General features: G+C 43.2%; 2 protein-coding genes across 2 annotated transcripts in view; one reads left to right on the top strand and one right to left on the bottom strand.

Annotated features, from left to right (window-relative positions):
- The window catches only part of LOC144792000 (uncharacterized), a 102,564-nt gene extending 82,657 nt beyond the window's left edge, over positions 1-19,907 (top strand). The window contains exons 3-4 of the mRNA XM_078666866.1: positions 13,799-15,048; positions 19,801-19,907. Of these exons, the coding sequence (XP_078522992.1) occupies positions 13,799-15,048; positions 19,801-19,907 (1,357 nt within the window). The remainder of the gene's footprint in view (positions 1-13,798; positions 15,049-19,800) is intronic.
- SGPP2 (sphingosine-1-phosphate phosphatase 2) overlaps positions 1-26,678 on the bottom strand; it is a 548,904-nt gene that overhangs the window by 291,584 nt on the left and 230,642 nt on the right. The gene's annotated exons all lie outside the window — the stretch shown is intronic.

The following is a 26,678-nucleotide window of genomic DNA, read 5'->3' on the forward strand; positions in this document are numbered from 1 at the left end:
GCCCTGTCAATCCCGCCCACTTTGACCACTGCACACACGAAGTACTACTGGCTCACCACTACATTCCAGAAGTAAGCCAGGAGTTCCCAGAATGTATAAGCAAATCAGGAGTACTCCAAGAGTAACTCACACCTACTAACAGCAAAGTCTTAGTGATTTAGGCCCAATTGCAGCTAAGGCCGTGCATTCTGCACTAAACAGCCACATAAGTCATTCACTATTTTACTCGTTCATATGGGGTCTCGACTGCACTTGCAAGCCACGGATTCTACCAACCTGGTATGAAGTCTAGGTGTCATAGTAAGATGATGCATCACCTGTATTATTTAAGGGTAGTTCCGAGGTAGTTTTAGGAGACTGTGGCAACCGAAACACAGTGAGAGAGTGGGAAAATGGCTGGCATAGGAAAATAATTCCTATAAAAACCTATCTGTCACCTAACACAAACTCGTCCCTACAACTGGCCACCCCAAAGGCTGCTTGCAGCATTTATGCACTGAACAGACACTGGGTGAGTATCAGACGACCCCCACTCCCAAATTCACCACTATCTAAATGTGCCCTTAGTCCGATACAATTGATTTATAAAATATGAAATTTGCAGTCTTTAGGGAATCAGCTAAAGTATTGTGTTACAAGTACCTACAAGGAGAGCACTGCCCCTAGTTGCATTGTATTTTGTAAATAAAGGGGTTCGACCCATGTGGTCAGTGGGACCTGGGTAATTAGTTGAGGTATATGGAGGGGTCCCAGACCAAGCACACAAAAATAATTATTTACTTTCACCTAATTATTTGAATAGAATCAAAACAAAATGATGGTGCTCAGTGTTTTTATTTTCACTGCACCAAAAGACATACAGTGATTAAGAATTCAATGGTATAGTACACAAAATTCAGGTGCGCCCACAGGGGGAAGGGAAGGAGTGCAAAGGAAGGGGTGTGTTTCAATTAGTTATACATCACTAATCAACAAATCATTAAGCATAAATCCATAAGTAAAACCATCATTATCATTGATCCACATGTGGGAGATCAAGAGAAAGCACATGTCAAACAGAACATTTTGCATGAAAAAGAGACTCCCGTAATGATTATTATTATCAATCTGGGGTTTAGGAGTTCTTGAGAGTAGATGATGGTCTACGTTTCGACCCAAAAGGTGTAGGACAGTGGATCCTTACTCGCGGGTCTTCATCAGGACGTGAGGGGGGGGTTGTGAAGGCTAGTGTGGGGCTGATTCCTAGGCACAAAATAAGAGATAAACGCTCATTACTTAAACCGGTCTCGAAGAGTCCCGACATAGTCAATCTAAAAAAACGGAAGCCCGTTCTGTCAAAGTTTTAAAGTATGAAAGGAAGAATAAAATTATTAAAAGGAGAGTAATTCAACTAAGGACAAACCAGGGATAGCACCCATGGGACTATTTTGTTACCTGACGAGGCAGGTAGAAAAACGGCCAAGCCCGCTGGGCGTGTTCCGTCTCCAGGCGGTGCCTAGTCCAGTTCGGTATTGGTGGTGTCTGGAAAAACGTAATGGAAAGGCTAATATTATAACACCAACCCCAGATGGGTAATCAGTTATACAGCGGTTGGAGGGCAGTGGCATAAGAGGCCTACCTTATTAAACACTAAGGTGTAGATCATCCGATCTCGCCGTCATGCCTGGATATGTTCAATATTCTCAAAGGTCCCCAAAGCGCTCGTCTGAAAGACACCGATTTAGAAACGGGGTATAAGTCAGCGGGAGGAGAGGGATTGTTGTTAGGATGACTGACGGGCATTGCCAATGTGCTGACACTCACCCGAGGGGATTGCGAAATTATTTCACGAAAGGAGCAGTCGGGCTGGCGTCTCAGCGCGTCTCCTGGTGGGGGTTGTTTAAATCTCCGTAGCCGGTGCGTTCAAAGAGTTAATCAGGTACACCCGACAGCCATCTGGAAAAACACCGAATTACGGGAAAAGGTGTTAGGAGTGATCGGATGGCTCGATTCTGAAAAAGGATTGAAAACGCTGCTACTCTCAAAAAACTCACCCGAGGAGGGTCAGAGCGGAGCCAGCGTCTATCCGTGTCTGCCTGGAACCAGGAAGTGCTGCCTTGGTAACCAGGGTAGATTACTAACCTCCTAGAGGAAAGACTCAGACGCGTTGCTAGGTTACAGGTTAGCATCAAGTGTGAAGGAAAGACTACCACATGGGTTTTATCCAGAAGTAATGGACCCGTTGCAGATTGTGTCAGTATATCGAAAAAACAACAGGGGATCCGAAAAATTACGACGTTTGAAGGAAACATTGGTTTGTCACATACGGGCCCGCTACGGGTTGCGTGGACCTGCGATCATTGCGGTCAAAGACGCTTACCTGAGTGCCCACACGTAAATCAGTTAGGCTTAGAATACAGGAAGAGTTACATTTGTTAAAGACCAATAGGAAGGCATGAAAGCGCGAACCTGCCAAACATGGCGGTCAGGCGCACATTATCCCAGACGAAAAATCAATGAAGAGTGTCCCACTATGTCCAATGACGAACATTCCCTAATACCACTTTAAAAGCGCTACAAAGGCATGGTAGTCATACACTCATTTTTCACAAACATCATGAAGGCAGTCATATATTGCAGAATATCTCATTATGTCCAGTAATATACATTTTTGAATGTACTGTAAAGGCGCGGACCTGCCAAACATGGTAGTCAAACGCCCATAGGTCATTGAAGACACTCAAAAAGGACTATGGAATTAATTGGAAATTATGAGAAGGTATACAGAGAGCAGTGAGTTAGAAGATTCCCAGATTGTTATAGACACCCATCAAAATGTGGGACTTGGACATAGTTCACAGGGTGGCCATTTGCGCAAAACTACTCTCAAATTCATTCAAACCCCTAGTTACTGAGTCAAAAAATCGAATCCATTTTATCTCCCTTACATTAAGGACGGGTTCAATGCTACCACCCCTTGGGCCTAATCTGACCTGTTCCAAAATTGTCCACTTCAGGCTTTCCGGGAGGTGATTGTTTGCGTTACAGTGGTCAACCAAAGGGGCACCCTGTAACCTAGCAACGCGTCTGAGTCTTTCCTCTAGGAGGTTAGTAATCTACCCTGGTTACCAAGGCAGCACTTCCTGGTTCCAGGCAGACACGGATAGACGCTGGCTCCGCTCTGACCCTCCTCGGGTGAGTTTTTTGAGAGTAGCAGCGTTTTCAATCCTTTTTCAGAATCGAGCCATCCGATCACTCCTAACACCTTTTCCCGTAATTCGGTGTTTTTCCAGATGGCTGTCGGGTGTACCTGATTAACTCTTTGAACGCACCGGCTATGGAGATTTAAACAACCCCCACCAGGAGACGCGCTGAGACGCCAGCCCGACTGCTCCTTTCGTGAAATAATTTCGCAATCCCCTCGGGTGAGTGTCAGCACATTGGCAATGCCCGTCAGTCATCCTAACAACAATCCCTCTCCTCCCGCTGACTTATACCCCGTTTCTAAATCGGTGTCTTTCAGACGAGCGCTTTGGGGACCTTTGAGAATATTGAACATATCCAGGCATGACGGCGAGATCGGATGATCTACACCTTAGTGTTTAATAAGGTAGGCCTCTTATGCCACTGCCCTCCAACCGCTGTATAACGGATTACCCATCTGGGGTTGGTGTTATAATATTAGCCTTTCCATTACGTTTTTCCAGACACCACCAATACCGAACTGGACTAGGCACCGCCTGGAGACGGAACACGCCCAGCGGGCTTGGCCGTTTTTCTACCTGCCTCGTCAGGTAACAAAATAGTCCCATGGGTGCTATCCCTGGTTTGTCCTTAGTTGAATTACCCTCCTTTTAATAATTTTATTCTTCCTTTCATACTTTAAAACTTTGACAGAACGGGCTTCCGTTTTTTTAGATTGACTATGTCGGGACTCTTCGAGACCGGTTTAAGTAATGAGCGTTTATCTCTTATTTTGTGCCTAGGAATCAGCCCCACACTAGCCTTCACAACCCCCCCCCTCACGTCCTGATGAAGACCCGCGAGTAAGGATCCATTGTCCTACACCTTTTGGGTCGAAACGTAGACCATCATCTACTCTCAAGAACTCCTAAACCCCAGATTGATAATAATAATCATTACGGGAGTCTCTTTTTCATGCAAAATGTTCTGTTTGACATGTGCTTTCTCTTGATCTCCCACATGTGGATCAATGATAATGATGGTTTTACTTATGGATTTATGCTTAATGATTTGTTGATTAGTGATGTATAACTAATTGAAACACACCCCTTCCTTTGCACTCCTTCCCTTCCCCCTGTGGGCGCACCTGAATTTTGTGTACTATACCAGTGTTTCCCAAACTGTGGTCCGCGGACCCCCAGGGGTCCCTGACACATTCCCAGGGGGTCCTCAGGCAGCAGTTTTAAAAGAACTGCAAAGTATCTTGTTTAATTAGCAGTTTCAAAGAACAATAAAAGTGTCAAGATAACACCAGTGATTAATGTCCCTGCTGGAGCGAGATGAGAGTTTTGTCCAGTAGCAGCATTGACTTATCTGATGTAGCACAGAGGTTTAATATGCCTACTGCAAAGAACGTGTACCATGCATTTTAAAAAACAGTATTTTATAAGCATAGGTCAGTGGGTAACTGCTTTTGTCAGAGAGATTCTTTTGTTAAAGTGCAGTTCATAAGTGACAGTCATAATCTAGCACAGTGACCTATAGACTGTCATCAAAGAGCTGCTTGCAAACTACAAGGTACAAGTTCATGATTTATGTTTTTTCCCAGTCTTTCATTATCCCGATGTTGCTCAAAAGATTTATTTGGGTGGAAATGCATTTTTATTGGTAAAGTAAATGCTAACCACTGTGTTATGTTCTGAATCCTGAGTTTGTGCTTCTAAAGACCAAGCACTCTTTAAAAATGCCTACCAGTATGAATGACGTGAATTCTACACCTTGTAGTCCCCTTTGACTTATGTAACATTTTCTATACACTTATTTACACATATGATTCACTCTCTCTTTATGTGTGTGATGTAAATTGGTCTGACATCCTACAATGGTATGAGATATGCTATAAAAAATGAAATACATGTGACAGAGGGGCTATGGAGATATGAGAAGCACTGTTGGAGGGTGATAGTGGGGGAATCATTGAAGAACCCCCAGAAAGATTTTTGTTTTCTTATACATAGTCAGGTCTTCATTTACTATTCTTTAAAAGCTAATACAATTCAATATATAATGATAAATGTGTTGTAGACTACACCATTCGTTCCTAAATTTCTTAGAGGAGAGCCTCCCAAAGCCCACTTTGTACTGGTCAGGCTCACTCACTGCACTTGGTGTGCACCGTATGGGGACTGGTCTGAAATCATTTGCCAGGGCTGCTTTGGGTTTCCAGTCTGGCCCTGGCAGGAGCAGGAGCATCGTACTGCGAAATAAAACCAACCATTGAAGAGTTAGTCACGGAGACGCAGCACCAACCTTCGCGTTAACCTTTTTTCGTTTTTTTGCAAATTCATATAAAATACAACAGAAGTAGCGGAGGGTGTCGTGAGCCTCCTTGGCTTAACAACACACTCCGCCACTTCAGAAATGCAGGGCTGCACCAAATGTACAAGAATATGGTGCAACCCTGTGTTTCCACTGCGCTGGCACTACACTTAACCGGGGAAGATTGTTTATGTACAGGAAGGTCCCCCTTCCTGCACATAAACAATTTTGAAATGTCGTTTTGTCACTTCTATGTGTGCTGCCTAATGCAGCACACATGGAAGTTACAAAATGTCATTTTTTTAAAGATTGTTGATGTGCAGGAAGGATCACATTCCTGAACATAATCAATCCAAGGCGTTTTTCAAAAACGAGGAGAAATGAAGAATTTCACCTTGTTTTGCCAAGTTAAGACCAGGTTTTCCCTGGCCTTAATTTTGGCACTGCCTCCCATTTACGCTACCCTTGTAAATAGGGGGCAGTGTCAAAATCAAAGGGTGTTGCGGGGGAAATGCCCACCGCAACACCCACTGCCCACCCCTTTCACGCTAAGCATTGGGTGAAAGGGGGTCTTATTTACAAGGCACCGTTGACTGCCGTTAAGTGGCTTAACTTTGCCTTGTAAATAAGGCGAAGCCCCTATCGCCACGGGAACATCTCAAAAAGTGATGTTCCCATGGTGATAGTGGCTTGTAAATATGTCCCTAAAATCATTAGTAATTCGAGTATTTGTTTTGTGTGTACACGTGTGTTAAATTTTTTTCGAATTACTGTTTTAATGTTAGAAATTTAAATCCTAAAAAATTGCTTGGGGGTCCCCGGCTTCCAGTGGTGACTCAATGGGGGTCCTCAGGAGTCAAAAGTTTGGGAACCACTGTACTATACCATTGAATTCTTAATCACTGTATGACTTTTGGTGCAGTGAAAATAAAAACACTGAGCACCATCATTTTGTTTTGATTCTATTCAAATAATTAGGTGAAAGTAAATAATTATTTTTGTGTGCCTAGTTGCATTGGCCTCACTATTACTATGTGTGTGATTAAGACTTTTGATTTGGCATAGGTGCCTGCTCATAATGTTTCAGAGTACTCCGATGCATCCATATCCAGCATTTGTGTGTGACATGAAACGCTCCTTCGTCTAAATGTTTTTTCTCAACATCATTTGCTTAAATTTATTCGCCAAAACATTTTTTTCGACTAATTCTATTATTTGAATAAACCCATTTATTGTTTTAAATGTAAAACTCATTCCCTTCCTATTAACATATTTGTTGTTTCATTTTCTTGTTGTACTACATCAGAATAAAAAAAAAGGCTTCTCTTACTTATAGATATGCACCCTACAATCGCTCTATATTAACTTTTCTGGGAAAATCCGGAACTTTTACCACCCAACGCAAAATTAATATTAAAAAGGGCATTTTGGAGTTGCATGGTCAACAAGGCAACAAACGTCTTGGCTGCTGGAACTCTGGTAATAAATTTTCTCAGCTTCAAGGATGAGCCGTTATTCGAGATTTTTCTCGATGAGATAGAGCCTCCCCTAGCCAAAACCCTTTTTCTAAAACTTAGGTATGGCAATTTGTTGACTAAAACAACTTTAGCACGATGGTCAAGGAGGACAAATGATCCACCCTTGGAGGCTGATGAATTATGTGCCATGTGTGACTGCAACCAGATTGAATCCGAGGCCCACATGTTTTTCTTTTGCCCCGCTTATGCATTACCCAGAAAAAGATGGATTAAACCACTATGCTTACTGTTAGGTTTGAGCTCATGTAACCAGGCTCTAAGAATACTCAAAACTAATACAAACCAAGTAATAATATTTAGTGTTAGCCGATTCTTACATTCAATCTTTTTCTTAAGGAAAAAAAAGGGACAACAGCTATAAATGAATGATGTATATTCCCAAAATTAGAATTAGCAAATGACCCTTCACAAAGGGAGGTTATTTGGTATATTCCAAAGGTGTGCTTAGTTTAGTCAAGATATGTATACTTATAGATGGTTAAAAATGTTTTTATTAATGTAATGTTTTGTGCTTGACTCTTTTATGGCATTCTTGCCGAAATAAAGAAATTTGAATTGAAACTTTACAGATGGGGTTAGCCCTTGTATCGCCAAATCCTTATTTGCCCACCTACCATGCAACAAACATCCTTTGTATAGCATTTAATTTCAAGGCAACCTATTTTAAACTTATTTACATTCTAGAATTATTTTGCTTTTCTAAATTCTCCTTATTCGCGATCCGCTCTTTAAATTGCAAAGAAATATTTTAGATTCTTAAACATACTTTATGCATAGTTAAAGAATCTGATATGTTAAGCTGCACTGTCCAGTTAGAAAAATACTGTTTGCAGTAGTTTCTATTTTGTACTATAGAATGCATATTTATGTAGGTCGAGGTTATTATAAAAGATTTTTGGGAAAAGGGCATTGAAGCAAAATGTTTTGGAAAGTAATGTTATCACATGCTCTCATTTCATATCATTTTTATAACACATCGGAAAGTGTGATCTTGCCTAAAAGTCCTGTTAAGTTATACTGCACATGAGTTCTAAACAAAAAAATAATTGATCAACTGCAGACATTTATTACAGGCAAACAGTGAGGTCATAATGACCCTACAGGCAAAGGACAGGCTTGCACACAGTTACTTACGCCAGCCAAGTTCCTTCTATAATTTGAAACTGAACTGACAGGCAGGTGGCAGCTATCACCTACTGCTGCACCATGCTGTGCATTCACTTTCCTGAGACATCCAGCATGATTTATTCTAGAATGTGCTCAGTTTGTGAAAGTAATGAAAAAAACTGCTGCACTTTACAAGCAACAATTAATATATATATTTAATGCCATTAACTTCTTTTCAGAAACTCAGTAACTACTTCTCAATTGTGGCACTTACCTGGAAAATGCTAGTCCTCAAGAGGTTTTAATGCTACAAGTGTGTTATACTGGATTGAAAACGTGTGCCCATCGAATTGAAATAATGTACTTTTTTAATCCACCTGTGCCTCATTTGACACATTTAAAAAAGAACTTAAGATCCTACTATTTTGGTGCCCTTTCTGAGTACTAATGAACCTGCATTCAACCTTCGTAAAGGTCAACGCTACCCTCATGCATGGCATAAAGTTATAGAGAGTCATCATTTTACTACAAGATGCACAGCGTGAGGTGTATTAATGGTATATTGCATATTATACTTTTTTGTTACCTGTAAGAAACTGCTGCTAGAGAAAGGTGCACTGGGCACGCTATATAAACAAATCAATAGATCATATATTAGCCCAATTCCGCCATATACACGTGATGGGGATATTGCAAGTTACCTCTGTGTCTCATGACCTTATAAAGGCAATCAGCCTGTGCCCCATTCCTCTATATGGTAGGGCTGACACCTTTCTCGGAGAAAAATAATGGCCATTTGGGTATGTGTTGCAGGCACCAGGAACTAATACCCTAATTGTACCAGTGGCGTCACTAGGGGAGTGCGGGGGGTGCGGACCGCACCGGGTGTCACCCCAACATTGGGGTGACACCAATCTGGTTAGTTACGCTGCTGGCTGGCTCGCTCTCGCTCTGCACTGCACAGTGGAGTGCAGCCTCAGCCTCGCCCTCACCTCTGCTGCCAGTGCTTTTTATTTAAAGTGCAAGCAACCGCAAGCACACGCCACAGTGCGCAGTTGGCACCTGCTTACAAATTTAAAATACTCTGTAGTCAGTGCAGACAGTGAGTGTGCACTGCAGCACGTCGCCTCGCACGCACCGGTGGTGATGATGTCATGCATTTGATGATGCTGGTGTCATGTGGATGCGCGCCGCGGCGTACCCAGTTTGTGGGTCCCAGGGCCGTCAATCTTTAGCGCCACCAATGACGGCCCTGGGACAGCCCCCGCGCGCTGGGCTCCTCTGACGCGTCGCGGTCACGCGCCAGGGAGGAGACGAGACGGGCGGCAGCAGCGCTTGAAGTGCGTGCGGTGCGCTGATAAAGAATTAATATGAAGTTAACTGCCAGTCTGCCACCATGGCATCTTCTTTGATATGGCGGGCAGGGCGAGCGCCGTCGCCTCCCTTTCAAATTTGGGACAGTGGGACTTACTTCTTGGGTCCGGAGGCAGTCGGTCACGGTGAGAGAGTAATTAATTTCAAGTTGGTTGAACTCGAATTAGCTGTTCTGATTTTAGATTGATGTATTTACATTTTATTTTTTTGATGGCAACCTGTACCATTGTAAAGCGCTCTGATACCGTCCGGTCTTGAAAGTGCAGTGCTATATATAAAACTCAAATAATAAACTCACGAGGCATTTTCGCAAAGAGAAATGAATTGACAGTGGCGCAGTGGGAAAGGGGGGAAGTTCTCAAAATTGGTATTGACACACTTGACACTGATTGATACAGAAAACATACACGTTTCCTGCAAGGCCTGTGAGGGTTAGAAGAGGCAGTCGAGACAAGAGAGGAAGCTGTTATTAAAGTGCCCATGGGATGGCAGCTCATACCACCTCAGAGCACCCCTGGGCAATGATGGCTGGCTTCTACTTCATGGTTAGAAATCCCCAATGCCCTCCTATGTATGTGGAGGTGGGTTGAGAAGGGGTGCTGCAGAGAGGCAGGGAAGCGCCGATAGGGATTCTGTTGTGTATGCCCAGACCACGTGAGAGTTGGGGTGCTTGTACAACCCTGCAGAGTGGGTGCACTTGTCGTGCAATTGATTCAATGTGTGCTTCCTGGCAGTGCTGCATAGAGTGTCAGGGACGTGCGATTCGGGCAGGTCCTGGATGTGACTGCGCCTTCGTCCATCAGTCAAGTGTCAGGACAGCGAGAGGCGCTGCATGGGCACTGGCAGGGGATTGAAAACGTAGCAGTTCAGAAGTAGTACCAGGACACCGCTCTGACACATATGGGGGATTTATGAATGAAAAAGTACTTGCTGAGAGAGCATTTTTTCCAGTCAGCCAATGAGGTACTGCAAAACCTGGTATGGTACTGCAGTAATTGACGTTCTGATTGGCCAGCCGTAACTTTTCATGAAAATGCTGTGGTGGTCATGTCAGTACTCTGGGAATCTCGCAAGCTTCCACCGCATGGTACTATGTCACCACTCAAGCTTCATGAGGAAGCTTACATTGTTCTGTGGTACCATGAGGTGGAAGCTTGCGATAGGGATGCCATAAGAGTACAGCGGTACCTGAAATGTTTTGGGTGTTTTTATAAAAGGAGGAAGACATTGCATGATGGGTGCACAAGGCCAAAGGAGGTGCACTGTTGGGGCTGTGTGCATGCAAAAGGAGTGGGTGCTGTGCCTGGCCAAAGGCCACACCCTGCAGCCAACCTCTGCAGCACATGGACAATGATCATGCACAGCTGGGGTTTGCTGAATTTGAAGGTTTCGGACTTGGTCCACTTTCGAATATGATCAAAGAACCCCAGAAATTCAGTGAAAAAAGCAAAGGTTAAAGTGACATTTTAAGTTTCTAATACCTTAATTTACATAAAAAAATTAAAAACAAAAATTCACAGAAAGATTAATGTTAAACTGATGTTGTAGTTAGTTGCTGGAATGAGGCATTAGCTAATGTTTAAAAAAAATCTAAAACTTTGGAAATGTACCAGTTATAGTTTAGTCAAAAAGCTATATAACTTCTGCCCAAACATGATCACGTATGACCTTAAATAGTATAACACTCATGACGTGAATTTCCGTTTTTAAAAGGACAAGAATATGGATTAGGTGTTTTCCTGTGGGTGGATGCACTGCCTGGCTGAAGGCCAGTGCATAATGGGGTGGAAGTTATAGTTTTTTTTACTAAACTATAACTGGTGTATTTCTGTGGCCTTTGTAAATATAGGAAACTAAATTTACAAACGTTACTAAGGATTCTGTATGGTCCCGTTATTTGCCATCTGTGTCCACTGGCGGACTCGGAGCGGAGGAGGTCCATGCGGTAAGTCGTGAGGGGGTGACACCATGAGTTACCAGCACCGGGTGACACCAACCCTAGTGACGCCACTGAATTGTACTTTGCAGAAAAACATCTGTCCCCTTTCTGAGATAGCCATTTTTATTCAGTTTGCTGAATAGCGGAGGGATACCTGTCTACTCACCACCATGTGGTGGTCGTCACCTGCTTTTAACTTCAATTCACCCGCGTAACAAACAAAATGCCTTCATAGACTTTAATGGGCCTAGTAATTTTCAAAAGTATATTACTCTCCAAAAACTCATTATTCATCGTTGGGATCACCCTCTTAAAATGCTTTACTTTACTCACATTTTTGATGCAAGAGGCTGACAGGCACGATGCAGCAATAGAGTGTAGGTTGCATTTACACTTTCTGAAGTGTTTTCAAATTGTGTGGGTTTATTTAATGTTCCCACTAAAACACAGTGCTTTCTTGTAAAACGTGTGAGGGTGTGAAAGTCTCTCCTAGGCTTTGATTGGCTAAAACCGCGCTAGCGATGTGAAAAACGAGCCATAGCTTCCCCACGAGCCAATCTACAGCTCGACAAAGACCTGTGTACATACACATACTACGTTTCCTTCTCTTCCTTTTGAGCGCCCGGAGCCATCTACAACACCTGCAGAATAATTGCGTAACAACGCACGTTGAGGATTCTGCTCTCTGACCTTGACCCGGTAGAGATTATCCCTCTGGGAGCGGCGGAGCACTTACGCAAGAGTGTTATGCACCTTGGCGGCTTCCGTTTCCCACGGCCATGTTTGTGTATCCTCGCGGCCTGGCGCGCGGCTTCCACTGCCAGCCGGCGATTTCATTGACTAGGATCATTTACCACATCACAAAAAGATAAATACGCAGTTAGCGCACTAATCACGTGCATTAGGCAGCGGCTGGAGAAAAGAATGGCGGAGATGGGGACATCCCACTTGTCCTGGATTGCTCCGTCAAAGCAGCTCGCGCCTGACCTTTGACGCCGCACAATAAACAGGGGTTTAGCAGCATGAATAGCAGGATTTGTCACCTGGGGGAGCGACCTGTCTGAGTACCAGAGGCCCCTGGCGCATGCTATTGGAAGTAAACCAAACCCCTCCTTGGAACAACCTGCGCCACAAAGCAAGATCAGAAAACTAAAACAATTTGTTTTATTTATTTTTAGCTCTGTTGAGCGCCGAGCAGGTGCGAGTTTGAGGCCAAGAACCTTGTTGGGTAAACATTACAGCTCACATCAAGCAGTGCACTCTCTGTAAGGCCTGTACAGTTGACCAAGATACAAGCCCTGCCACTGTTACTATGCTAACTATACTGCATAGTACACAAGGCTGCCTGAATTACGTGACAATGAAGGGTCAAGTTATGCGTATATAGTAACAATTGGTTATGTAGGGAAACGCACAATTTCTTAGAATATTTGTATCTCCTGATTAACTAGGAAATGTCTATAAATGGCGTGACACATATTTTTACACAGAATGAAATAATTCTATGGCAGGACAGGAGGCTCAGATTATGCTTTCTCGATTTCTTTACTACAAACAGCAGCCAATAGGAACACAGTAAAGAAACCAAAATCTACAAATCCCATGAGCACTTAGGCAACCATAGAGAGCATATCCCTATATAAAGAACCATAGAGGGCAAGACTTCCTCTTTCTTTGCTGCTTCGCAGCCAGTTAAGTCATTTTTCCTTCATTATCTTTGTCTATTGTGATTCTTATATGACTTGTTTTGTGCTTGCCTTGTGTGCGCTCGTTGCGCTTGTCTGCTTGCAGCGTTTTTTGTAATTTCACCGCCTTCGGCGTCTGCATTGCCGCTGCTGCGCTTGTTGCGCGGTGTATCTTTCGGCTTGCCGTTCTGCCGTCTGTGTTTTGAGAGCGCGGGTTCGCCTCTCGTTGGGCTCGGGCGCTTTGGTACCCGCGTCGTTTGTGGAGTGGGACTGGGGACTCGAGCGGTCGCGCGATTCAGTCGCGCGCCGCTCTATTTCCGCATTTGCAGGCGGGCATCTGCGCATGCGCGACAGCCCTTTGTTTACTTTTCCGTGTCCCTCACGGATTTTCTGACACGCTAGAGGCGGCGTTCATAACAGCCTGTGCCCACTGCCTGCCGGAGTGCTCCCCAATTGACACCCTTTCTTGTTTAGAGTTGGGGTTGAATAATAAGTAGAGGCTTTGCCTAGGGTGGCTTTCTGCAAGCCTGTCCCTCCACTTTCTATCGCTTTAAGTGGAGAGCGTGTAGCTCTCCGTAGTTGGCTTGCTGAGGGGTTGTCACTCCCCCTGACTGGGTCACTTCTGTGTCCTATTCCTTTTTCCTGTGTGGGCCTTTGTCTGTCTATCCTTTCAGCCTCAATATATTTATCATGGCTGTTTATGAGGAGGAAGACTCTTATTATTACGACGAGGAGCCTGAGGACTCTTTTGAATACAATTTGGTCGATGCACTTGACCAAGGGGTGCAACATTCTGTCAATTCCGCGCTGGTCCGTGCAATTGGGCCGTTGAAGCGTCATCTGATGGACTATGCACAGCAACAAGGTTGGATTCCTTCTTCTGCGTCTGCTAAGCTCTCTTCTAAGTCCCCAAGGAATCCACACAAATTGGATTTTGTAAAATTGGCCAAATCTTTGTCAAGCTCCAGTGGTTCTAAGAAGGTTAAGCCCTCTACCCCGGATACTGACGATTCCTCTTCCTCGTCCTCCTCTTCTGGTCCCTCTGCTCCTCCTGCTAAGAAGTCGAGGAAGGAGCATTTTGTTGACGCATCGGCGCATCCGCCGGTGCTTACCTTTGAGCCTACTGACATAGTCCATCCAAATTCGAAGTCTTGGCTCCCGGCTCCTGAGGTCGCTGAGTACGTCCAAGCCCATATTCGGGAATCTTTTGACCAGGAGGTGCGTTCTCGTCTTCGATCCGAGTGTCCTCGTCCGGATTTGGCAGACAAACTCGCAGAAACTCCTGAGGTAGATCCCACAATCCTTACCTACCTTAGAAAGTTCACGAAGGACCCCAAGAAGGGCATTGATAGATCCTGGCGTCTGTGCCAGGATAAATTGTTAGATCTACTTGGTCCGCTCACTAAAATTCTGGACTTAGGTTACCAAGCTCAGGGGTCTGCTTCTGGCATCGACCCGGACGAACTGATTGGTTGGGCCCAACGGGCTATGTGCCAGTTGGGAAATGCGAATTGTGCTCTTTCAACGGAGCGTCGCCGTTCCATTCTTCTTAAAATTGACCCACGTTTAACGGAACTGGCTTCTTCAGAATCGGGGCCCTTTGCCCAGGGTCTTCTGTTTGGTCAACCGTTCCTTAAGGAGCTGACGAAGTTAGTTTCTACGTTTAGTGGCCTGGATAAGGCGCAATCTTTGCTACGCAGGGGGTTCCGCCCGGTTTTTGGCAGGGCCGGACGCTCCAAGGGACGTTTGTTCGGCCGTGGTTCAGGCCAGCAGCGTGGCAATCAGTCCCAGCAGGGTGGAGGTCAGCAGTCTTCCTATTCTGGTTCCAAAACCAATTTCTACCCCTCCCGCAAAGGCCGTGGGCAGCCCTCTAAAGGCGGTTATGGCGGACAACAGGGAGGACGTCAAGATTTCGCAAACACAGGTGAGCCTAATTCCTTACGATTCAGTTGTCCTGGGGGGCAGAGTGCAATATTTCCTCCCCAATTAGCGTACAATCTCCAGCGATGCTTGGGTGTTACAGACAGTTCAAGGTTACCACATAGAGTTTTATCATCCTCCCCATCAACCTCTCACCCCTTCTCCCCTTGTTTTTTCCCAACGAGATCAGGCCGTCATCTCCACGGAAATAGAGTCCCTTCTGAGAAAGGGAGCCATTGTACAGACTTCTCTGCATCCTCAGGGGTTCGTCAGCAATGTGTTCCTGGTGGAGAAGAAGGGGGGAGGTTCTCGCCTAGTGCTCAATCTCAAGGAGTTCAACAACGGAGTGGTATATCGCCACTTCAAGATGGAGGGCATCCATCTTCTCAGGGATCTCCTTCGCAAGGGCGACTGGATGGTTCGCCTGGATTTGAAAGACGCTTACTTGTCCATCCCCATCTTTCCGCCTCATCACAGTTTCCTTCAGTTCCAATGGTTAGGGACGTGGTTCGAGTACACGGTTCTCCCGTTCGGTCTCTCATCCGCTCCGTGGTGCTTCACGAAGCTCCCGAGACCAGTCATGGAATCGCTGAGGGCACGCGGGGTGCGTCTGATCGTGTATCTGGACGACATTTTGTTGATGGCTCAGTGTCCTGTCCAACTGCAGACCCATTTGACATGGACGGTCGACCTGTTACAGTCTCTAGGTTTTCTAGTAAATCCTCAAAAATCTCTTTTACATCCCACTCAGTCGATCGAGTTCCTGGGTTTCCTAGTCGACTCTGTCTCTTGCCAACTGTTCTTGCCCTCCCAGAAAGTCCGGTCTATCAAAAGGGAGTTGAGGTTACTGTTGTCCGCACAGAGTGTGTCCTTACGATCGATCGCTCGGATTGTCGGACTGTTGGCCTCATCCATTCAAGCGATTTTTCCGGGTCCCTTGCATTATCGGGCCCTACAACGTCTCAAGATCAGGCATTTGCAGAAGGGTCTTCGCTATTCCGATCTTGTTCCTCTGTCACCAGACGCACAGTCGGAGATGATGTGGTGGCTCAACCACATGGAGGCTTGGAACGGGAAAACCCTGTTCGGCTCGACTCCGGATGTGGTGCTGGAATCAGATGCGAGTCTTTGGGGCTGGGGAGCCCGGTGCGGGTCTGTGACAACGGGCGGCCGTTGGTCACAAGACAAACTGAGTCTTCACATCAATTGTCTGGAACTCCTGGCGGGATCGTTTGCGATCCGCAGCCTTGCTCCTCAGGCCACCAGCTGTTGCATACTGCTCCGCATGGACAACATCTCTGAGGTGAGGTATGTGAACAAACTAGGAGGAACGAGGTCGAAGCTCTTGGCCGAGATTGCGAAGGACTTCTGGCACTTCTGCCTTCAGAGGAAGATCACTCTTATTGCAGAGTATCTCCCGGGTCGCCAGAATCAGGTGGCCGATTGGCACTCTCGCCATCTGCTGGATTTCAACGATTGGCGGCTTCATCCCCGTGTATTTCGGAACCTGTCTCGCCTCTGGGGTCGGCCTTGGATAGATCTTTTCGCCTCTCGCCTCAATGCCCAGTTGCCCAGGTTTTACAGCTGGCGTCCGGATCCGGAGGCTCTGGCCACGGATGCCTTTCTCCAGACTTGGCCCCCTCATCTTTGCTATGCGTTTCCCCCATTCGCGATGATTCCGCGAGTCTTGGCACGAACAAAGCACTTCCAGTCGGAGGTCATTCTGATAACTCCTCTTTGGAGGGCTCAGGCGTGGTTTCCGGATCTTCTGGATATGAGTTGCTCGACACAGTTCCTGCTTCCACAGAAGTGGAACTTATTGTTGGATCCTCTGCTAAACCCACATCCTCTGGTTCTGTCAGGTCAGCTCCGGCTGGTTGCGTGGCACCTTTCGGGGAACGCTGGAAAGTCCCTGGCTTATCTGGAGACGCTACACGATTTATCGATGAGGCTTGGGCCCCCAACACGCACAAGCGTTATACATCAGCTTGGCGGCGATGGTGTGGTTGGTGTTCTGAACGAAACTTGTATCTCGCTTCAGCGGATGTTACTTTAGTAGTTAATTTTCTTGCCTCCATAGCTTCTTCTTCTGGTTCTGCTTATAGGACAGTCAATTCATTTCGCTCCGCTGTTTCTGCGGGCCACGATTTTGTTGACGGGAAGCCTATTGGGGAGCATTCTTTGATTTCTAAATTACTTCGTGGCATTCGGCTGGTTAAACTGCCTTGTCCAAAGTATGTGGCTCTTTGGGATGTCTCCATTGTCTTACGTTTTCTGGAGGCTTGGCCTCCCAACTCTTCCTTGTCTCGTAAGCAACTTTCAGCGGAGTTGACAATGCTACTTTGTTTGGTGTCTTGTAAACGCATTTCTGATGTACGAGCGTTAGACCTCGCGGGACGTTCGTTTTTTCCGGACGGGGTCACTTTTACAGTTTCCCGGCGCACCAAAAGTAACATGTCTTCTGTGACATACCCAGCTTTTCCTCAGAACCCACAGTTATGCGTGGTCCAGTGCATAAAGGATTATGAGGTAAGTACTGCTCCTTTTCGACAAGATTTGTCTGGGCAGTTGCTGATTGCTTTGCAGAAGCCTTTTAGGCCTGTGGCGCCGGCTACCCTGGCCCGTTGGATACGTTGGCTTATGTCTGAGGCTGGAATTGATATCTCCATTTTCGGAGCTCATTCCGCTCGGGGTGCCATGGCCTCTAAGGCTTTTACTGTTGGTGTGAGTTTGACGGACATTATGAAGGCCACTGATTGGTCTTCCGATACTGTGTTTAAAACGTATTATTTCAAACCCATTGTGGATATTGCTTCTGTTGTGGTGACTCAGCTTTGAACAAGCATAATCTGAGCCTCCTGTCCTGCCATAGAATTAAAAATTTGCAAACATTCGTGACAAGAATTTTCAATTCTATTAAGGACACGGAGGCGAGGATTATCCCACCCAAATTGTAGTTTACTGCTTGTATCATGTCTTTTCTCATTGCTATGGCATTGTGACATGTTTTTCTTGCACTATTTCCCTACCCCTTTGTATTTTACCTTATGGTACTGGGATGGTGTATTACGGTTTTTCTTTTAGGTTCTGACCAGAAGTGAGATCCTTCAGTTTTTCTCCTGCCTTGGTTCCAGTCTTTCGGATTCTGGACCTGTGGAGTTCTGCCTGCTCCAGTCTCCTGCTCCTTGGTTTTCTTGGAATGTCGCCTGATGATCGTTCTCCTGTTGCCTACGGATGTTTTCCTCCAGGCTGTTCTTCGGTTCCACGTGAATTGACTATTTTCATTGACTTATTTATTTATTTTACTGACCAAAGAAAGAGGAAGTCTTGCCCTCTATGGTTCTTTATATAGGGATATGCTCTCTATGGTTGCCTAACTGCTCATGGGATTTGTAGTTTTTCGTTTCTTTACTGTGTTCCTATTGGCTGCTGTTTGTAGTAAAGAAATCGAGAAAGCATAATCCTCGCCTCCGTGTCCTTAATAGAATTGAAAATTCTTGTCACGAATGTTTGCAAATTTTTAATTAACACTGACACAAAAACTGAACTTTGGACGGTATATTGATGTTCCTATATCGTGGAGAAGTGTTCCATATCAAAGACACCGGGCTGTTATGCAACACCAATAACAAATTGGTACCATACTAAGTGTGCTTCACATAAAACATAATACAATCTACGAAACACTTGACAAACATAAAACACAAAATCACTCAGTTGGGCGTCCGTTAACTACTGCTTAGCATACTCAAATATATATCCTCAATTCTTGGCAGTAGATCTGTGAGACATTGGTACGGAACACCTATTCATATCGTATATTATATACATATACAATATGAATAGGTGTTCCGTACTAATGTCTCACATATCTACTGCCAAGAATTGAGGATATATGTTTGAGTATGCTAAGGCGTAGTTAACGGACGCATTGTCAAGTGTTTTGTAGATTGTTACCATATACTATTATTAATTAAGATTCTGCGGGACACTGGGACACCCCATTAGTATTAAGGGTCAAGTTATTGTAGTAATGCTGTATTATTATTATTTAGTCAGTCAGTAGAGTGTAGAGTATTAGTATGTAATAGAGTTCCTACTCTGTATTCTCATTCTGTATTCTGGTGTATGTCATGAAATTCCATGCAACTGTTTCCTTGGAACTGTGCTCACTTTTGATATGACTTGAAGACATGAATGGATGTACCTAATGCTTCTCCAATAAAGGATGCATTATTTAACCTTTAATTTGATATGGACCTCGTGATTACTACAAAAGATTTGGCAACGATGATTTGGGATTGATACTCTTCATTTTTTTTACATTTTTTTTAAAAATAAGAAGAAGAGAAGAGGAATTTTTACAATTATTTTTCTTCTCAAATTGTCAATATTTTTTGGGGAAGATCGGAGTGCTGCTGAGTCCCTGTGCGATTTAAATCATCGATGTAAGTACCTTTTCAGTGATTGTTACAGTGTGGGAGTTCGATCTACTGTAACAGCCCTGCAACGTACCTGCCATTTTTTGAATCAAGGGCTCGCTCCATTTTTCTGCTTCAGTGCGCGCTTTGTGACCTTTGTCTCCGTCATCAGACCAGCGCGTCACTCCAGCATTCTTTCTCCTCGGAGACGCTGCTTTCTCTTGCTGTGCTCGCGTTCTGTGACTCTTTGCTTGGTCACTGGGTTGACGCGCTGCGTCATTACGCGAGGTTACGTTACTTGACCCCTGTAAGACGCCATCTTAACTTCTGCACAGAAGTTGAAATTGACAGCAGCACCGATCGATTTGACTTTTCTCCTGAAGAAAATCAAACCGGCTACATTCCTCATTACCGGCTTTATTCTTTTGCAACATCCAAGTAAGCTGTTTTCATTTTGATATTTCTTTGTGTGTTTATTGTATACATTTATAAGACTCATTCGTCATGACGGAAAATGCAGCTTCTTATGCTACTACTGTAAATACCAATCCATCAATAAACCTCAACAACCCTAAAGAGTTTCTTTCTTCTCCTGGTGAGCCCATTGTCAAATGGCTCGAGTGGAAAGACTATTTTATGAATTATATAGCCACCCAGGAAGATAATATTGGAATAATGTCTCCTGAAAGGAAAAAAAGAATTTTACTTTATTGTTTGGGAGCTGAGGCCTTGAGAGTTTACAACCAAATGCAGAAACAAGAACGATCTGGTGATATATATGTATTTAAAGCTGCTATTATGGATCTCACTGATCATTATTCTCCTGTTGTGTGCATTGGAGTTACGCGAAGAGCTTTCTTTAAAAGGAAGCAATTGCAAAATGTGTCTGTTGCAGAGTTTGTGGCTGCGTTAAAAATACTTGCTGCACCTTGCAAATTTGGTGTTCTCCACGATGAGTTAATAAGAGACCATGTTGTGGTATGTTCTAAAAACAAAGGAATACAAGACCGACTTTGGATTGAAGGCGATTCGAACCTTAAAGACGTTATAACGCCTGTCAAGAAGGCTGAATTGTCGGAAAGAAGCAATAAGGCTATTTCTGAACAGAATGATTCTGACAAATCTGCTGCTGTCAACAATATTTCTGAAATTAAGAAAGGGATTTTCGTTCCAAGAAAAAACAATTCTCTGGCAACACGCAAAATTTAAAAAATGCTACGAAGCCTAAATGTAACAAATTTGATTCAACATCGTTTGCTTGCTTTCGTTGTGGAAGCAAATCGCACAATGCCAGTTCAGAGAATTGTCCTGCTAGACTTACAAAATGTTCGAATTGTAGAATAGTAGGACATTTTTCGAAGTCATGTAAAAGGAAGTCTGTTCAATCTCCGAAGGTTTCATGTTTGAATGAAAGTGATTCTGACACCTCTTCTGGTGACTCTGATATTCATGATCAAAGAAAGTGTAACATTGTTTTAAATATTAATGACAAGGACAGTAGTGAACCTTTATGTATCGTTAAATTTGGTGGTATTCCTTTGCAGGTAGCAGCAGATTCTGGATCCTCATTTACGATAATAGCTAAAAGTATATGGCAAGCTAAACTAGTCAATAATCTTGGTTCACATTTAGAGCCACCTGATGTTCTTCCTGAGAGTTTTACGGGGAATAAGATTGTCTTGTTGGGATTTCGTTCTCTTGTTTTTGACTTTAAAAGTCGCTCTGCTGTTTGCAAGCTTTACATAGCCCAAGATGGACCTTCTGTCTTAGGGTGGAAGGACCAAAGAGCATTGAATATAATTCTTGACCCAAACAGTCCGGAGCAAGTTCTTGTAGCTTGTGATAGCGAAACCACTAAGAATTGGGTTGTGAAAGAATTTCCAAGTGTTTTTTCTGGGAAAATTGGTAAATTAAGTGGATTTTCTGAAAAAAACAGGTTAAAAGACAATGCTACTCCGAGGATTCATAAGGTAAGACATGTACCCCTTATTGTAAGAGAGGAAGTTAAGAAGGAACTTTTAAAATTACAAGAGTGTGATATAATTGAGCCTGTAGAAGCATCTGAGTGGATTTCTCCATTGGTGGTTGCCAGACGTGCCAACGGCAAAATCCGCTTATGCGTTGATTTGAGAAACCTGAATAATAATATAGTTGTTGACCAATTTCCCTTACCAAGGATAGACGAGATGTTGTCCCTTACTCGTGGTTATAAATATTTTTCCACGGTTGATTTATCATCAGCCTATCACCAGGTTGTTTTGCACCGTTCCAGCCGAAGCTTGACTACTTTTTGTACACCTTTTGGTTGTTTTAGTTTTAAACGTATGCCATTTGGTTTAGCTTCGGCTGCGGCCGTGTTTCAACGTTTAATGGCACAACTATTTGGTGATATGCCTGGTATCACATTCTTTCAGGACGACATACTTGTTATAGGGAAAGACTCCACCCAACATGATTCAAGGCTAAGGGAAGTCATGAAAATGCTTGAGAAATATGGCTTAACAGCTGAAGCTTCTAAATGCAAATTTTCAGAAAACCAAGTTGTTTACTTAGGACATGAAATTGGAGAGTCCGGTATTAGACCCAAAACTAAATTGGTCAGAGCAATTTTTGATGCTCCTGCCCCTAAAACCAAGGATGAATTAAGGTCATTTCTTGGCTTAGCGGAATTTTATTCGAAATTTGTGAATAACTTTTCAAGCAAAACCCAAGTCATGAGAGAATTACTAAAGAACAAAGTTTCCTTTTCTTGGTCTAAGGAGTGTCAATTGGCATTTGATTTAATAAGGAAAGCCATTTGTAGTGCTCCAAACCTTCAAGGTTTTGATCCCATGTCTTCCACTTTCTTTACTACTGATGCTAGTTCAAGTGGTTTGGGTAGTGTGTTAACGCAAGTCACAGAAAGTAATGGTGAAGTCATTATTGCATTTGCCTCTAGGTCACTAACTCCTTCTGAGCAAAAGTACTCAGTAATAGAAAGAGAGACTCTAGCAGTAGTTTGGAGTTTAGAACATTTCAGAATATTTTTGTGGGGTAAGGAGTTTTGTGTCAGAACTGATCACAAACCCCTCACAAAATTATTGACTTCTAATGGTTTATATAGAGCAACTGCCAGATTTGCTAGACTTTCTATGCGCCTACAGGATTACATATTTGAAATCCAGTATGTACCTGGAGCAAAGAACGTGATAGCTGATTGATTGAGTAGGCTTTCATTACCTGTGGCCAAAATTGATTCCAATTCTTGGAATGATTTTTCTGTTGCTAACATCATTCTTGATGGAAATTCAGATATTTGTATTTCAAAAGAACAATGGTTTGAAGCGGATGTTTTGGATTCATTGTTAGCAGAGGTTAAGTCAAACAATGTTAATGGTTGGTCTACACCTGGGAAAAAAGATTTGTCAGAAAATCTTAGACCGTTTTGGGAAGTAAGAGATGAACTTACTGTTTGTGGTAATTTTGTATTGAGAGGTGATAAAGTAATTCCGCCTACATCCTTGAGAGATCGAATAATTTTATTGTCGCATGAAGGACATCCTGGTATATCACGTACTAAATCCAGGGTTAAAGACTCTTATTGGTGGCCTGGTGTAGACAAATCTGTTGAGGTTAAAGTAAGATCTTGTATTAGCTGTGAGACTTCAGACAAATCAAAGAAAACGTTTAACCCTCTTTTAGGTGTTGTTCATTCACCTAGTTTGCCCTGGGATGAGGTTGCTTTAGACATTATGGGCCCCATTGTCTGGTTTGACGATTCTACCAAATATATTATTGTTATTGTGGATTTGTTTTCTAGATGGTTTGAGCTTAGAGTTGTAAACACAATTAATACCAAATCTGTAATTGAGTTTCTTAAATCTATTTTTTTGCAAGAAGGTTTTCCATCGTCATTATTGACTGATAATGGAGTACAGTTTAAGTCAAATAATATGTTGCAATTCCTTTCTATGAATGGAATTAAACAAACTTTCACTCCATTATATCATCCTTCTTCAAATGGTGTGGTGGAAAGATTAAATAGTGTTATAAAAAACACGATACAGTTATGTAGAAAATCGAAATTATCTTGGGAAGATGAATGTAAAAAAATGTGGTCATATCGCATTACTCTTCATCCTTCTTTAGGTAAAAGTCCTTTTTCTTTGATGCGTTGCAGAATTCCTTATTCTAAAACTAATCCTGGATGATGAAGAGAGGAGGTATGTCTTTTTGCAACCTTAATGATGTTAAAAATACTTTAACTCATTCCCAAATGAAGAACAAAACGTATTATGATAGTAAGCATGGTACTCGTCCTACTGATTTACAAATTGGTCAATTAGTTTGTATTAAAAATCCTCGTAAGGTACCTAAAGGCTTCAGTAAATTTTCACAACCAAGAAGAATTTCTAAAATTCATCATAATTCTGTTACTCTTGACAATGGAGAAACGTGGCATATGAGTAATTTAGCGTTAGCTAGCTTGGATATGGACAGACTGATTCCATCATCTCAATCTGTGCCTTTTTCTGTTTTGGTGTTATGATAACGATAATGCTGTTATTGAATTACCTGATGAAAACTCTAATGAGATTTCTGTTAGTGAGTCTATTATTCAACCAAACATTTTTTAGTCATCTAGCGGAAGAATTGTTAAGAGACCAGAGAAATACAATTAATTTGTTTATTATTGATTTTTCTCTTATTACTTTAACGTGTTTTTTTGTTGTTTTTATAAAAAGGGAAGATGTGTAGTAATGCTGTATTATTATTATTTAGTCAGTCAGTAGAGTGTAGAGTATTAGTATGTAATAGAGTTCCTACTCTGTATTCTCATTCTGTATTCTGGTGTATGGCATGAGATTCCATGCAACTGTTTCCTTGGAACTGTGCTCACTTTTGATATGACTTGAAGACATGAATGGATGTACCCAATGCTTCTCCAATAAAGGATGAATTATTTAACCTTTAATTTGATATGGACCTCATGATTACTACAGTTATGCAGCAGATTTAAGCTACAGATGAAACAGTATCAAAAAGTTTTCTTAAGAAAAAAACATTTTACATCATGCCTAGTCGAAGAACTTTCGTATACTATATCAACACATTGAGTGGGAAATGGGTCTGCCCATTGCTCATCATTCATTGGCTCTCTTATCAATCCCATTTTTGCTTGCTTTTACTTCATATTCAGTGGTTTTCCCCTTCTTCATTTGTTTGTCCCTTCCCTGGAGCACAGCTTTACTATCCTTTTCATTGGATAACTTGGATGCTGGATGTTCCCACCAGGGAACTCTGTTTTTCTATTTCTTAGAGCACTCCAGGGTAAGACTTATTTATTTGATCTCTCCCTGTGCATAGTTTCTGCCATCACATCCCCACCTGTTGTGCTCTCAGCGTTGCTCCCCATACCTCCCAACTCACTTGTAAAATCACAGAAAGTCGACTTTTTTTTTTCGAGGAATCGACAAAAGAACACACTTTAGATTGGATTTGTTTTATCTCTTGTGCGCCATGTATTGCATGGACACAGAAAGGCAGAGCTTATGGTGCTGGGTGAGGGGTGGGCTGCCGCACTCATTTAGTTGTACAAACGGGGGTGGTGATGGACGGAGAATCTGAACCAATCAAACACTCACACCCAGTCGAAAGATCTGGGTTTCATCCATCACCGTTCTTTAGCCCACTGATCTGTTGACTGGGTGTGAGTGTTTGATTGGTTCAGATGCTCCGTCCATCACCACCCCCACCCCCTTTTGTACTACTTTGTTCGCCATAAGTTTGCAGGGTATGCTCAGACGTGAGTCCCTTGCTCACTTTGCCACTGGATTCAAGCAAGCCGGGCTGAAGACGGCTGAAATGCCAGAAACCGGTCCTCGGAAGCTTGTTTCCGGTCCAGGGAAGGCATGGCTTGGCAGTTCGGGCTGGACTGTTCCCATGAGGCGCAGGGTCAGACTGATTTGCATATGGCCATGTCTGAACTGGGGTGGCAGAGTAGGCTAAAGAACGGTGATGGATTAAACCCAGATCTGTTGACTGGGTGTGAGTGTTTAATTGGTTCAGATGCTCCGTCTATCACCACCCCCTTTTGTACCACTTTGTTCGCCATAAGTTGGCAGGGTATGCTCAGACGTGAGTCCCTTGCTCACTTTGCCACTGGATTCAAGCAAGCCGGGCTGAAGATGGCTGAAATGCCAGAAACTGGTCCTCGGAAGCTTGTTTCCGGTCCAAGGAAGGCATGGCTTGGCAGTTCGGGCTGGACTGTTCCCATGAGGCACAGGGTCAGACTGATTTGCATATGGCCATGTCTGAACTGGGGTGTCAGAGTGGGCTAAAGAACGGTGATGGATTAAACCCAGATCTGTTGACTGGGTGTGAGTGTTTGATTGGTTCAGATGCTCCGCCCATCACCACCCCCTTTTGTAGCACTCATTTAGTTGGCATTTGAGGCAGAAGGGGAGCTTAGCATGACTGAAAAAGAGATGTCTGTCCTCTTGGAGACCCATGAATCTATTCCGTAGGCTGTTATTATTATTATTATTATTATTGCCCAGCACCAAATGGCTCTAGCATTTGTTACATTCCTGAGCCCTGTGGAAAAGTATATCAGATTTTGGCAAGCGTTTTTGCATTTTTCTTTGATCTTTGTACATTGTTTGGAGAGCTCTGCCTGAAAGGTATTTGAAAAAAAAGTAAAGCATTTATAGAGATTCAAAATATTGGATGTGATGTGCAGTTTTGAGATATTTTAAGAATTATCTTTGATTTTTAGCCATTATTTATATTTTTTCCCTTTACCTTATTTCCCCAACATTATTCACAAAAAGCATTAGTAAAGCTAATAGCCTGACATCCTTGTTATAAAGGTAAAACATAGTGCCTTTGCCAATGCTCGTTTTTCATGCATAGAAGCATAGGCATGTGCTCTTACCACTATTCTCACTAACTACACGACTACAATTGATTGTGTCAACATACACAGTTGCATTTAGCAGAAACCATGTACACATTTGTTTTTAAGAAATGGTGTGGCTCTTGTATTCTTCACATCCAGGGTATGTTTTAAAACTGGAGCAAAGGGACCTACGAAATGGCAGTTGATTTTACTATTTACTTTCTTAAGGATTTTAATAAAGTGCTACTTCTTACGTTTGTCGCTTCTGAGGACTACAGAAGTAGGATAATAAGCATGTAAGAAGAAAGTTCTGAATAAAAGGCCTCTTTTGAG

This window comes from Lissotriton helveticus, chromosome 11 (assembly GCF_964261635.1).
Source record: "Lissotriton helveticus chromosome 11, aLisHel1.1, whole genome shotgun sequence".
Taxonomy (NCBI): domain Eukaryota; kingdom Metazoa; phylum Chordata; class Amphibia; order Caudata; family Salamandridae; genus Lissotriton; species Lissotriton helveticus.